This window comes from Ascaphus truei, chromosome 17, assembly GCF_040206685.1.
Source record: "Ascaphus truei isolate aAscTru1 chromosome 17, aAscTru1.hap1, whole genome shotgun sequence".
Taxonomy (NCBI): Eukaryota; Metazoa; Chordata; class Amphibia; order Anura; family Ascaphidae; genus Ascaphus; species Ascaphus truei.
In genome coordinates, this window is record NC_134499.1 from 37,157,939 (window position 1) to 37,171,406 (window position 13,468).

At 42.3% G+C, this 13,468-nt stretch overlaps 1 protein-coding gene across 1 annotated transcript in view; it reads left to right on the forward strand.

Moving 5' to 3' along the window:
* The window catches only part of IL17RD (interleukin 17 receptor D), a 71,632-nt gene that overhangs the window by 43,517 nt on the left and 14,647 nt on the right, over window positions 1–13,468 (forward strand). The window contains exons 2-5 of the mRNA XM_075574837.1: window positions 3,876–3,936; window positions 5,697–5,822; window positions 7,538–7,656; window positions 9,961–10,081. Of these exons, the coding sequence (XP_075430952.1) occupies window positions 3,876–3,936; window positions 5,697–5,822; window positions 7,538–7,656; window positions 9,961–10,081 (427 nt within the window). The remainder of the gene's footprint in view (window positions 1–3,875; window positions 3,937–5,696; window positions 5,823–7,537; window positions 7,657–9,960; window positions 10,082–13,468) is intronic.

A 13,468-nucleotide genomic window follows, 5' to 3' on the forward strand; every position in this document is an offset into this window, starting at 1 on the left:
TGTCTGTAGCATACAGTTCTCTTAGCTGGAATGAGGGGAGAAGGGACACCCCCCCCCCCAGCCACAGCATCGCACCTTCCACCAACCACATGACGTTTAAACTCCTTTAAGATATCTAAATGTGCTCAGAACTTCCCTTCTGTAATACTTACACACACGTGAGACACTTCAATACATTTAGGTGCTCGTGGTGGACGCGACAAGTGTCAATAGGACCATCCTTAGTCCTAAATTCAAGAGTCAACTTGATATCTGTCACGATCTCTTAAACATACAGTGTGGGGTGTCAGAATGTGGCCCCTCTGTGACACCGTTACAGATTGTTACTTTTATTTTATGCACAGGCGATGACTTTTATTTTATGCACAGGCGATGACATCACAGGATATTCTCATTTTGAATAGATTCACCCTTGGTTTGTTACCTTCTGTAGCCACGCCTCTTGAGCCTTGCAGAACCATCTAGAGAATGTGTTTGAAGCCAAGTTGTAAAATGACCATGTTTCTAAACTTGTCACAGGGACCATATTTTATTCCCATGTCTGCCGCCCTTATCAAGACTATATCAGCTTGTACCACTAGCCCTGCAAAAAGGTGTTAACATACAATACACTCTTTGTACTTTTCACACCCAACTTCAATCAAGCCCTTTTGGAGCTCCCACAGATTCCTGACAGACCACAACTTTTGTATTGTAAAAGTCAAACGGTAGCTCATTAACCCCTTAAGCACCAAAAGGATTAAAATGCCTAATACCTCATGGCGTGTGTGTGTGTGTGTGTGTGTGTGTGTGTGTGTGTGTGTGTACACAGAACTCAGAAGTAATGATAAAATCAAATTGTATTGATAAAATACTGACACACAAGTCCAACGTTTCAGACACGTAGAGGGATCTTCCTCAGGGAATTGTAGACAGACAATCACATGAACAACCCTAAATACCCAGAATCCCAAGTGCACCCAATCATGCAAATCAATCAAGTAATTAAACTACAGGTTACAGCGTGTAGGGAATCACCGATTGCATCGCTCAGCTGTTTTAAATGACAGGAGTCTGCCATATTGCCATGCGGAATGCGCAGGAAGGGATCTTCTGCCTATACTGAGTAAATATTGTGTCCTGCGTTTCAAAGCAACCACCAATCAGTGTTGAGGCAGCAATGTGCATGTGTGTACTACAATGAAAGGTCTACACGCCAAATAACTGAGCCATCTGGGAAAAATAATACCTAAAAAGAAAAACCGTGAGGGAAATAGGTGCGAGAAACAACAGGGGGGAGAGGGGAGGGGGACTAAACATATGACAAATGGTAGCGCAATTTACAATAAGGTATAATTTAAGCATCACTCTAGGAGCAAGAAACAACATAAAAAGCATGAAAAATGTCTTGGATGCAACACTTCAATGACAATATACATAAAGTGTTGTGTCCTCACATTAATATAATATATGACCCGAGGACCCAATCCAGGCAATATATCTAATGATAAAAAGATAGGCAGATGGACAATCCGATCGAATATATCAGAACTTGGAGAAAACAGCTGTTTAAAATCCTCATTTAGATCTTTAGGGGTCACTGTATTGAGGATAAAGGCCATTCTGGCCTCCAATTGTAAAAGTAATTTATTTCTGTCGCCCCCTTTTGCGGCGGGGTATGCGCCTGTACAATTGGCATGCAACGGAATGTCGCTAAACTGGACTTAGGACTCTTGAAATGTTTCGCCACAGGTTGGTGTCTGAACTCGTCGTTGTCGCTGCTGCCTAGTAGCGCCTTTCTTATAGCTGACATATGTAGGCACATGCGTTCTTTTAACATGCGTCAACCAAGTGTTGGAGGGAGTATATTTGGAAACCGGATCTGCTAGTGTCAAAGAATCACCCAGGTTCTTACATCTTCGGTAACCAAATAAAGGTGTTGCATTGAAATGTCGGCCAATCTTGTTGTCATTGGCTAGTATGTGCCAATATTTTTAGGATACTGGTCTTGATAAGTCCGGACGCCGTGCTGAAGGTGCTAATCAAATTAAAACGATCTTCTTTGACGGTGCCTGATGCGGTCTTAGGAGTTGGGTGCTCCAATCTTGTGGGTATCTTGGCTTTAGCGAGTGCCGACTGTACTTCATTGTAATCTTACTATCCTCTGTCCATGAAGCGTGTTGCCATACTTCGTAATGCTCCATCAATCTCATCAGGGTTGCTGGTAACCATCCGAATTCTTAAAAATTGAAAGTATGGTAAGCCCCGTTTCGACGGAATGGGGTGATGGCTAATAGCTAGCAACAGGCTGTTCTTATCCGTTGGTTTATGGAATAGGCGCGTCTTCAGCGCTCCATAATCTTTATAAACAACTGTGTCCAGGAATGTGACTTCTGTGAAGCTATGACACTCAGAAGCGGATATTTGACGGCACCTCATTGATGTAATCAACAAATTATGTTAATTCTTTCTCAGTGCCCCTCCACACCATAAAGACGTCGTCAATATACCTCATGTATTGAACTATGTGGGCAAAGTGGGCAAATGGTGAATAATTTAAAATATGCGTTTGCTCATACTGATTCATGTATAAGTTGGCATAGGATGGGGCCATATTCGACCCCATCGCAGTGCCCATAAGTTGTAGGTAGTAGTTTTTCTCGAACTTACATAAAAACTTCTTTAACACAATCTCGGTAAGAAGAAGCAAGAATTCCGGTGGTGGACCCGTGTGATCACCAAAGTTATTGAGTTGGTGCTGAATGGCCTCCATCCCCAATATGTGGGGAAATATTGGTGTATAAACTCGCCACATCAAGTGTGACTAGGATGACGTTATTCAAATTGAGCGACAGAATGTTCAGTTTATTGATAAATAAACCAATTGACTAATGAGTCAACATGTATGGTATTAATAATAATGGGATGTATGTATTTTTTTTTAAGTCGTTGCCATAATGGCAAGTGGCCTTTACTTGCTTCGTTCTTGTTTTCGGATGCTTTCTACTTCTCCACTGAGTGCCAGGGTTTTATGTTCCAATGCCAAAAAAATATATATTTTTTTAAATTGTGCGGTGGAAAGTGCCCCGGCGGTGGGACATTCCGGTGTCTTCTCTCCTTGTTACCTTGGGCAGGTATCTTCGAGGCAGGGACTTATTCTGCCTGCAACGTTCTCCATACGGTGTGCCTAAATAGTCAGCGCTGTAAGTAAGAATATATATCGCTGTTATTATTATATCTTGCATAGAAGGCAGAGCACAGCATTTATAATCAGGAGGTTTATCTAGATCAGGGACGACCAACTCCAGTCCTCAAGGGCCACCAACAGGTCAGGTTTTCAAGATATCCCTGCTTCAGCACAGGTGGCTAAATCAGTGACTGATGCCGGGATTTCCCGAAAACCTGACCTGTTGGTGGCCCTTGAGGACTGGAGTTGGCCGTCCCTGATCTAGATACTAGCTCTGCCGACAGAGTATGCACGTGAAGTCACTTTATCTCCCTATGCTATGGGCACCACATGTAGAGTGTAAGCTCTTCAGGGTAGAGTCTAAAATTCTCTGTGTACTGTGTACACGGTCAGTACTATGTATGAAAAAAAAATTACAAATCTGGAGTGGTAAAATAGTTATTGTATTTTGAGTTTCTTTTGACTTAAATTGTAGAAAATGTCTTATCTTTATTTTGATCAATTTGACTCTCCTTTTACTGATATATTTCCTACTTTTAGCTTCAAATAAAAAAAAAGTTTTTTTCTCATTTCCTATATACATATATGATATATTTAACAAACGCTGTCGTTAATGCAGTTTTAGATGTAATGTAAAATATGTTCCATTATGTTATGTACCATTATTTTTAATGTATTTGTAACCACCTCCATTTTCCCCCCCCCCTAGGGAATAATTTCTTTGCTGAACAAAAACATTGGATTACCCAATATCACATTCAAATATGACAGTAAGTTTAATATACACATTATTAACCCTCATGTGCTATTTCATTTAATACAGAATACCAACTGTGCAACCGTAGTCCTCTTTAAAGGGCAAAGAAAGCTCGTTCCTGGTTTCTTTGGAAAGAAGTGTTTTATCTCCCCTTAGTTTAACCATATCCTGACAGGAGAACCCGTTGCCGGAGGAAATTAGGGCATGTCCTCATTTTTGTTTTTGTCCATCATTGTGTAGGGCATGTTTGTGAAGGAGCGTTCCCTGCTAGAAAGAAGAAAGTGAATTCATTCCAATGACATGTTTAATGGGCCTCTTGTAGGTTATTCATACCTGTTTTACCCAAAGCTAAACAAATACTTTATAAGTATTTATTTTGTTAAGTGAGACTTGGGAGGGGTTTGATTTCCTCTGGCTGCTCCCTTTTGTGTGAGGTCACTGTGTGAGGTCACTGTGTGAGGTCACTGTGTGAGGTCACTGTGTGAGGTCACTGTGTGAGGTCACTGTGTGAGGTCACTGTGTGAGATCAGCGTGCGCTCATACAGCTAGAGTCCCCAGCTCCGCTTATTGGTTCTCTGCTGAGGACATGGTGGGATAAGGCGAAAGGGAACACTTTACCATGCTGAGGGTGTGCTCCTTTAATACACACACACACACACACACACACAGACACACACAGACACACACAGACACACACAGACACACACAGACACACACAGACACACACAGACACACACACACAGACACACACAGACACACACAGACACACACACAGACACACACACAGACACACACACAGACACACACACAGACACACACACAGACACACACACAGACACACACACAGACACACACACACACACACACACACACACACACAGAGACACACACACACACACACACACACACACACACACACACACACACACACACACACACAGACACACAGAGACACACACACACACAGAGACACACACACACACAGAGACACACACACACAGAGACACACACACACAGAGACACACACACACACACAACCCCTCAGGATTTCCATGTTTACAAACAAACTTCTAGGTGTCTCATTATTTAAAGATTTTTTTAATATAGATAAGCAAAAAAAATGCTTCAGTCACCCTGTTACCTACAAGTGACCCCCGAAACACGTGTCGGGGATTAATTAACTTAGTGTGTGATGTAATAAGCCACCTTCTGGTATTAAAAATGGGCCATAACCTTATAAACCCGTCATTTCTAGTGGTTGTGTGGCCCCTGGAGGGACTGTATCTTTCATAAAAAGCCCCCTGCTGATTGACACGCAGACTTATTGTCTTCTTCCATCGGGGTACATTGTCATGTATCCATTTCTCAACAAGATACACTTCCCAGAGACATGCAAACGCAACATGTGCCCCCCATGTACTTATCTTGCCATTTGTTGCAGTATGTTTTATTCACTTTGCACTGCAAGAGATGTGACACTAAGTGTGCAATTATGGTTGGAGCGAGGGGGCGCTAAAAAAAACATCTGAAGCTTTCCGGGGAGTAAAATAAAGCTCTCCCCGGAGCCCAGTGTAGTCTTATAGTTACCATGGTAACCGCAGAAGCTAGAGATGAAGAAACTTGTCTTTTTTTTTTTTTAACCATTAGAAAAACTTGAAACAAAAGAGCAGGACACGCCCAGAGCCAAGATCACTTAATTGGGCAATTGGACTTAAAGATAGCCGCTTTATGAGAAGGGTACTTGTGATTTGATGAATCTCTCTCTCTCCGCAGACTGCACATCCTATTTAAATTCAGGAGGAAAGCACCTGATCGCAGATGTGCAGAACATCACCATAACCCAGTATGCATGCAATGACCAAGCGGGAGTGTCAGTACTCTGGACAGCCAATGCTATTGGTGAGTATTAGGAAATGTACTCCTTTATTGCTAGTGTAACATGTTAAGTAGCTGGCATGGCCCATCTGTTGCCTAAATTAGTAGGGTGTTTAAATTGGGCCAGTTCCAGTAAAAGTATCAAGTATTCCCGCACTGGGCATGATACGCAAAGTCCAACAGAACGGTAACAACGAAATCCTTTACACATGCCCAGCGCAATAATGTGCTAACCCAAGGGGGGCCGCCAACAGGCCAGGTTTTAAGGATATCACTGCTTCAGCACAGGTGGTGCAGTCAAAGGCTGAGCCACTGATTGAGCCACCTGTGCTGAAGCAGGGATATCCTTAAAACCTGACCTGTTGGTGGCTCTTGAGGACTGGAGTTGGACCCCCCCGTCTTCGATCGTTATCGATCGGCACTTTGGAGCGAGCTGTGTTATTGAAAGCTCGCATCCAAAACCGTCACATTTTCTACACCGGCTTTGCACCTCGTTCCTTCCTGTGTTAAATGCAGCTTTAAATGACTTGTTTCTTCGCATCACAAAAGAATGTGCAATCGATACTTTCCGCATTACTGCAGCATGTCCAGAAAGCAACAGATCTGTCCTTAATAAGACCTCAGTGGGTTACAAAGTGTAGTGGGCCTACTTGTACACCTCAGAGGTTAATCCTTTTTAAGGCATCAAGTCAACATTGCAGCTGTGTGATCTCGGGTAACAGGAAGGCAATAGTGACTCCCTTTCAAGGTCTGCCTCGCAAAACAAACACATCTTTTGTTCTGTCAGAATATGAAGAGCCAAAGGAACATTGTTGAGGTTTCTCCAAGGCACACAAGAGCACCATCTATACACCTCGGGAGGAGCGTTCTGCATACACGGAGACCTGCCCGTAGCATTGTGTCTGGTTCTCTGCCATTGTTCATTGTACAGGCGAGGTGCATTAATGTCCCCCGTTTTGCTGCTGAAGGGAACAGCAAAGCAAAGTTTCCGAAATGCAGAAATCCCTGCCAAGGGAGCCGATTTTATACAGATGCCCAAGTCCATCCTACGTAAGAGACATTATGCGGTTACTCTGTTGGCAGTATATATAATACATTATACTCTTGGCTGCTGGAAGCTACCATTTCCACCAACATTTTCACTGTTTACATTTCGTGCCCTTCAGCATCTTAGGGCTGTTTCAATTCCTGCCTAAAATTGTTCTCTAGAGTTAAATCAATTGAGAAATGACAAATAGAAGATGGTACCATGTTAGCCCATAGATTGGGCAAACCATCGTAAGGTAGAGGTGATGGCCATTAAGGGTATCTCGTGGTTAAGAGTGCAAGCTTCCAGGATCACAAGTCCCTTCAGGTGGACTTTTGCAAGGACCTTGTAGTCCTGAACGTTGCAGTCTTCTTTTTAACCACTAATTGGCTATTAAAAGTATCCCTTTTTTTGTTGGAGAAATTACCTAACCTCAACAACCGTTCAAAATGCGCCAATCCACGTTGTCATGTTTTTAAACGTAATGTATGTACAACCAGACACTACCTTTAAACCGGTTCCTTTACTTATTCACTACTTCCCTTCTCGCCCTTCCTTTCTGGTCTCCAGCTAACACCATTTCACCCTTCCCTGACGCTACAAACACGGACATTTAAACATTAAAAGCAAAGGATTGATGTAAACATATGAACAGTATCAAACTGTGTATTGTGTTGGGGTAACATCCCGAATTGCTTGTTCCTTCCTCCAGGCATTGAATATCTGAAAGGTTTTCGCGTTATACTAGAAGAGCTGAAATCTGAGGGGAGACTTTGCCAGCAGTTGGTGTTGAAGGATCCAAAGCAGCTTAATTTCAATTTAAAAAAAGTTGTAAGTAACTTCGTGTTTTTTTTTTTTTTTCTTCTAAAACTGATTTTATTAATTTTCGGCAAATGAAAATCTTTAGTTGTGAGCACATTCACATGTCTGACAGGGCTGCGTTCATTTTGAGTCATTTTATAAACATATGCAAGCAATGAGTATTAAATTACAGAATAAAAAAAACATTTAAATACATTTTAAACAAGTAAGGTAAGTCGAATCCGTTTGTTACAGCCATCTGAACTTTGAACAAAAGGCATACCTTTTGGAAGAAAGAGGAGAACAAATCCAGAGACAACCTAACACATAAAACGCCAAACATTATCTCATTCCAGAGGCATTAAAGCAGCACTGCTGAGGATATATAATTTAATGGGTTTGAAGCAGGGGGTCTCCTAGCTGAACCACGTTGATTTGAGCTCTGGGGCCCCCCATTGCTTCCTGAGATACTAACCTCGGAAGGGTGTACCAGTCGGGGCTATCGCAATGGTGCCTTTGAACATCCTGCGGCCAATAGGAAGCCGTGACATCATCCCTTGCGGCTTCCTATTGCCCCATGGGACATTTAAATAGCAGCGGTACCGGCACACTCTTCTGAGGTGTGTGTCTCTGGAAGCAGGGATTCCCGAGCTCAAAAACAAACAAACCAATGTGTTCCCCTGAGTGCCCCTGTAAGTCTTTATAAATAGCGTTGCCATATGTCCATGTGTATAAGGAAGAGTCCAGTCATTTTGATGAGACTTTCCACGGGGACCAAATTGAATTACATTTTTCCGTTGAATCTTTTATTGAACGAGTTACTTTTTCCATCAACGTCAGGTCCCCTATAGGTCGATGCAAGATGTCTAAAGAGGAAGAATCTGACTTTTTGCAGAAAACTGCTAGCTCGCATCTAACTGCGGTTAGGACATGTATAAGAATCTTACATCTAATGGCAGAATTTGAGATCTACACTCACCTGTCTCATGTTACTTGTCAGCAGTGTCTTTATATGTTGGTTGTATTATTTGTGCATCACTTCTAGGCTTTTTTTTATTTTGTCGTTGTAGCGGTAAAAGTCATTAACCACACTCTGAGTACTGAGGAAAAGGTGATTTAAATGTTCTTTTTGACATTATTTGAAAATCCTACTTAATGAGTTTTATGTTTTGGTAACTCGGAACTATGACTAAATAGGCACTTAACGAGTTTTTCTAAAGAAATTCCAAGTCAGGAAGAAGTGCATTTAGGGAGTTTTTGCCAAACTGCGTGTATCGAGTTTCACCTGTACAACGACGATATATGAAAGTGACCAGATCTTGTAATACTAAGATGTATTTATAAAACGTTTTATCAGGAAGTAATGCATTGAGAGTTGCCTCTCGTTTTCAGGTATGTCCTGAGCACAGACTTGTGATTAGAGTGTCTTTTTCTTAAACATTAAGAGGCGATGCTCTGGATTTGTACATAGGCAGGTTTTGGTTCTAGGATGTGTCTAGCCACAGGTACCATTCTGTCACATACGGCAGCTGTTTAAAAGTAGCTACTGCTATTGTTTTAAAGTACCGTATTGGCCCGCATATAGTGCTATGTTTTTTCTTAAAAATGTCATGAAAACTGGATACGCATTGTATGTGCAGCCTAACACCTTTTATTTTTCATGTCGAACACCTTCAAAACATTAGGGTTGTATTATGTGCGAGGCGTACTATATTCGGGCCAATGCGGTACTTGCAAATTAACATGTAAAAAAAAAACAGGCACAATACGGTGTTTTCAATTGGACACTTTATTTTAATGCACATAGTTACATTGTTTTATGTGTTGGGGAAGGACGGTAGGAACTTTTTTGTTTTGCAGTCCATAAAGCAGCAAAACGTGAAATAATAATAATTTAAAAAATAAATCTGTTCTGTAGTATTGAATAATAATTATTTTTATTCAACGCTTCATGCCATTTTTATTGAGTTTTAAAGCCTCCTTTGATTTCTATAGCAGGTTTAAGCCCACCTCACAAGCAGTGCAAGATCTTTGCAACACTTTCCTGTTTGGATAATTTGTTGCCAATGTTCCCAGCAGTTTGAACTGTAAACTGTAACAATAGATAATGTTACCATAGTAGTGTAAGAATATATTGTAGCTGCTGAGTTACACTGACTGAAGCAGCCATTATGTTAGGCACACAATCAGGATTTATAACAGGAGCACCAAACGATTGCCAGTTTAGGTAAGAATGTAGAATTATACATTGTCACATGCGTTCCATATACAAATAAAAGATAAAAGTTGGAAGTAGTATCGCTGCTTTAATCTCCACCCTTCCTCCTCCTTTAGATTGTGGAGACGCAACCTTTTATGAGCCTGAAATTTGAAACGGATTATTTTGTGAAAATTGTCCCTTTTCCCTCCATTAAAAATGAGAGTAACTACCATCCATTTTTCTTCAGAACACGCAGTAAGTACTACAGCTGTTACTAACCCGTTCCCTTCCTAAATTCTCAGGCAGTACCTCATGTAATACTTTTCTTCTGTATTTCTTAAACCATGAATTCCCATGCGCCTGTCCCAAGTAAATATATGTGATGTTACCTAGCTACATAGTTAAATAGTTGATGAGGTTGAAAGCAGCCATGCGTCCAAGTTCTACCTATGTTACATTTAGATCTTACAAAGGTGTCATCTGTACATAGCTACTTTCATCGTTGTTCTTATTTCATTTTGTATATACTTTTCGTTCACGAGGCCACATCAGTTGCAGAATAATAGCAGTATGTTTATAGGGTCTGCATTGTTCTTGCTGTATGACGGTCTCGTGTGAGTAAGGAACGATGGGGTTAGTTATTGAGGCCAAGTGGTGCAGTTATGGGGTTAAAAATGGCTTCAGATGTGTTCAAATAAAAATAAACCTTATTACTTAATGGGACATTGTATTGTATGTCTTTATTTATATAGCGCCATTAATGTACATAACGCTTCACAGTCGTAATACACGTGGTAATCATATAAATAACAAATAATAAATACATATAAATAACAGGTCATGGGAATAAGTGCTTCAGACAAACGTAACATTTAGGGAGAGGAGTCCCTGCTCCGAGGAGCTTGCAATCTAATTGGTGCTTCTGCAGGGGGCCAAACTTTATGTATCGTGTCTTTTCCGTTGATACATTGGGTGCAGCTCTAGGTTGCCTTACAATTCCACCCCTTCTGCCTTTATAGATATAGTCCGGTGTCCTGCTTTCCCAGTTACTAGTGGGAATGCTAAATGCAGATGAAAGGATTTGGCTGGGATTGGTATTGAGCCACATGGTTATGTAATCACAGCTTATACAAGTAGAGGGATAGCGTGCTGGATATAACTGATCACCAGCAGATGAAGCTAGGACAAGACGAGCTGAGGGCCACGCCGATGCCTCTACCACCTTTTCCTAAAATAGTCAAGTGTTGGCTACACACACACACGCAGCCCCCACTGCATTCATCCCGGCATGCCTGAGGGATGAGGTGCACCCCGAGGTTTGCCAGCGTTCTTATCCATGGCAGTCTTCCCGTCCTTAAACTCATCCTTTCCGCTAGAAAAGAAGAAAACGTTGGCAGGTTTTTCTGCTCTGATCTTTTCATCTAAAGAACATATTGTTTTAGATTTCCACAACAACAAGAAGTGAATAGAGCCCTGCCTTTATCATTGATATTAGCTGCTGCTGATAGAAACAGCTAATCATCATGAAAGAACAGATAGTCTCTCCTCCCCCCCCCCATCTCTAGGAAAGCAGTAGATTTACAACACCTCTCCTGCTCTCTCCCCCCCCCCCCATAGATCTCAATCTCCCCCCCACCCCCCATAGCTCTCAATCCTCCCCCCCATAGCTCTCAATCCTCCCCCCCATAGCTCTCAATCCTCCCCCCCATAGCTCTCAATCCTCCCCTCCATAGCTCTCAATCCTCCCCCCATAGCTCTCAATCCTCCCCCCATAGCTCTCAATCCTCCCCCCATAGCTCTCAATCCTCCCCCCATAGCTCTCAATCCTCCCCCCATAGCTCTCAATCCTCCCCCCATAGCTCTCAATCCTCCCCCATAGCTCTCAATCCTCCCCCCATAGCTCTCAATTCTCCCCCCATAGCTCTCAATTCTCCCCCCATAGCTCTCAATTCTCCCCCCATAGCTCTCAATTCTCCCCCATAGCTCTCAATTCTCCCCCATAGCTCTCAATTCTCCCCCATAGCTCTCAATTCTCCCCCATAGCTCTCAATTCTCCCCATAGCTCTCAATTCTCCCCCCATAGCTCTCAATTCTCCCCGTATAGCTCTCTCTCCCCCGTATAGCTCTCTCTCCCCCGTATAGCTCTCTCTCCCCCGTATAGCTCTCTCCCCCCCGTATAGCTCTCTCCCCCCGTATAGCTCTCTCTCCCCCGTATAGCTCTCTCTCCCCCCCATAGCTCTCTCTCCCCCCCATAGCTCTCTCTCCCCCCATAGCTCTCTCCCCCCCATAGCTCTCTCCCCCCCATAGCTCTCTCCCCCCCATAGCTCTCTCCCCCCCATAGCTCTCTCTCTCCCCCCCCATAGCTCTCTTTCTCCCCCCCATAGCTTTCTCTCCCCCCCCCCCATAGCTCTCTCCCCCTCCTCCTACCCCTACCCAGAGCTCTCTTCCCCCCGCCCCAATCTCTTGCCCAGCTAAACTTACGGTATCTGCAGTTACTGTAGTAGTAGTTTGCACTGTTCAATGGTAACATGTTCTTTGGTTAATTCAGTGGTTTGCCACGTGCTTTATCTGCAGTAACTGGTCTTCCTCATTGACGATGAAACCCCTCTCCTGCTGTGAGTGGTGAGAAGAGATGCAGGGAATTGTATTTAGCCACTTCCCATGTCCAAGCGGGCGAGACGGAGGGGTTTCAATGCAACCTGAACATAATGGACCTGATAACTAAACGGTGCTATGCCATAACACTGCAAGGGGTCTTTTTGCTTAGCCACGCTTAGTAGATCTGTCCCAAATAGATGGTATTTTTGGATATCGCAACTCTGGCATTTACACATTACACTAACTTTGAAATAAAAAGAACAATCCTTAAGGGTAATTTCCATACTAACGAATACATACTCGTCGTGTATTTCCATGCTAACGAATACCGTACTCATTGTGTATTTCATGCTAACGAATACATACTCGTTGTGTATTTCCATGCTAACGAATACATACTCGTTGTGTATTTCCATACTAACGAATACCGTACTCATTGTGTATTTCCATGCTAACGAATACATACTCGTTGTGTATTTCCATGCTAACGAATACATACTCGTTGTGTATTTCCATGCTAACGAATACATACTCGTTGTGTATTTCCATGCTAACGAATACATACTCATTGTGTATTTCCATGCTAACGAATACATACTCGTTGTGTATTTCCATGCTAACGAATACATACTCGTTGTGTATTTCCATGCTAACGAATACATACTCGTTGTGTATTTCCATGCTAACGAATACATACTCGTTGTGTATTTCCATACTAACGAATACATACTCGTTGTGTATTTCCATGCTAACGAATACATACTCGTTGTGTATTTCCATGCTAACGAATACATACTCTTTGTGTATTTCCATGCTAACGAATACATACTCGTTGTGTATTTCCATGCTAACGAATACATACTCGTTGTGTATTTCCATGCTAACGAATACATACTCGTTGTGTATTTCCATGCTAACGAATACATACTCCTTGTGTATTTCCATGCTAACGAATACATACTCATTGTGTATTTCCATGCTAACGAATACATACTCTTTGTGTATTTCCATGCTAACGAATACATACTCGTTGTGTATTTCCAT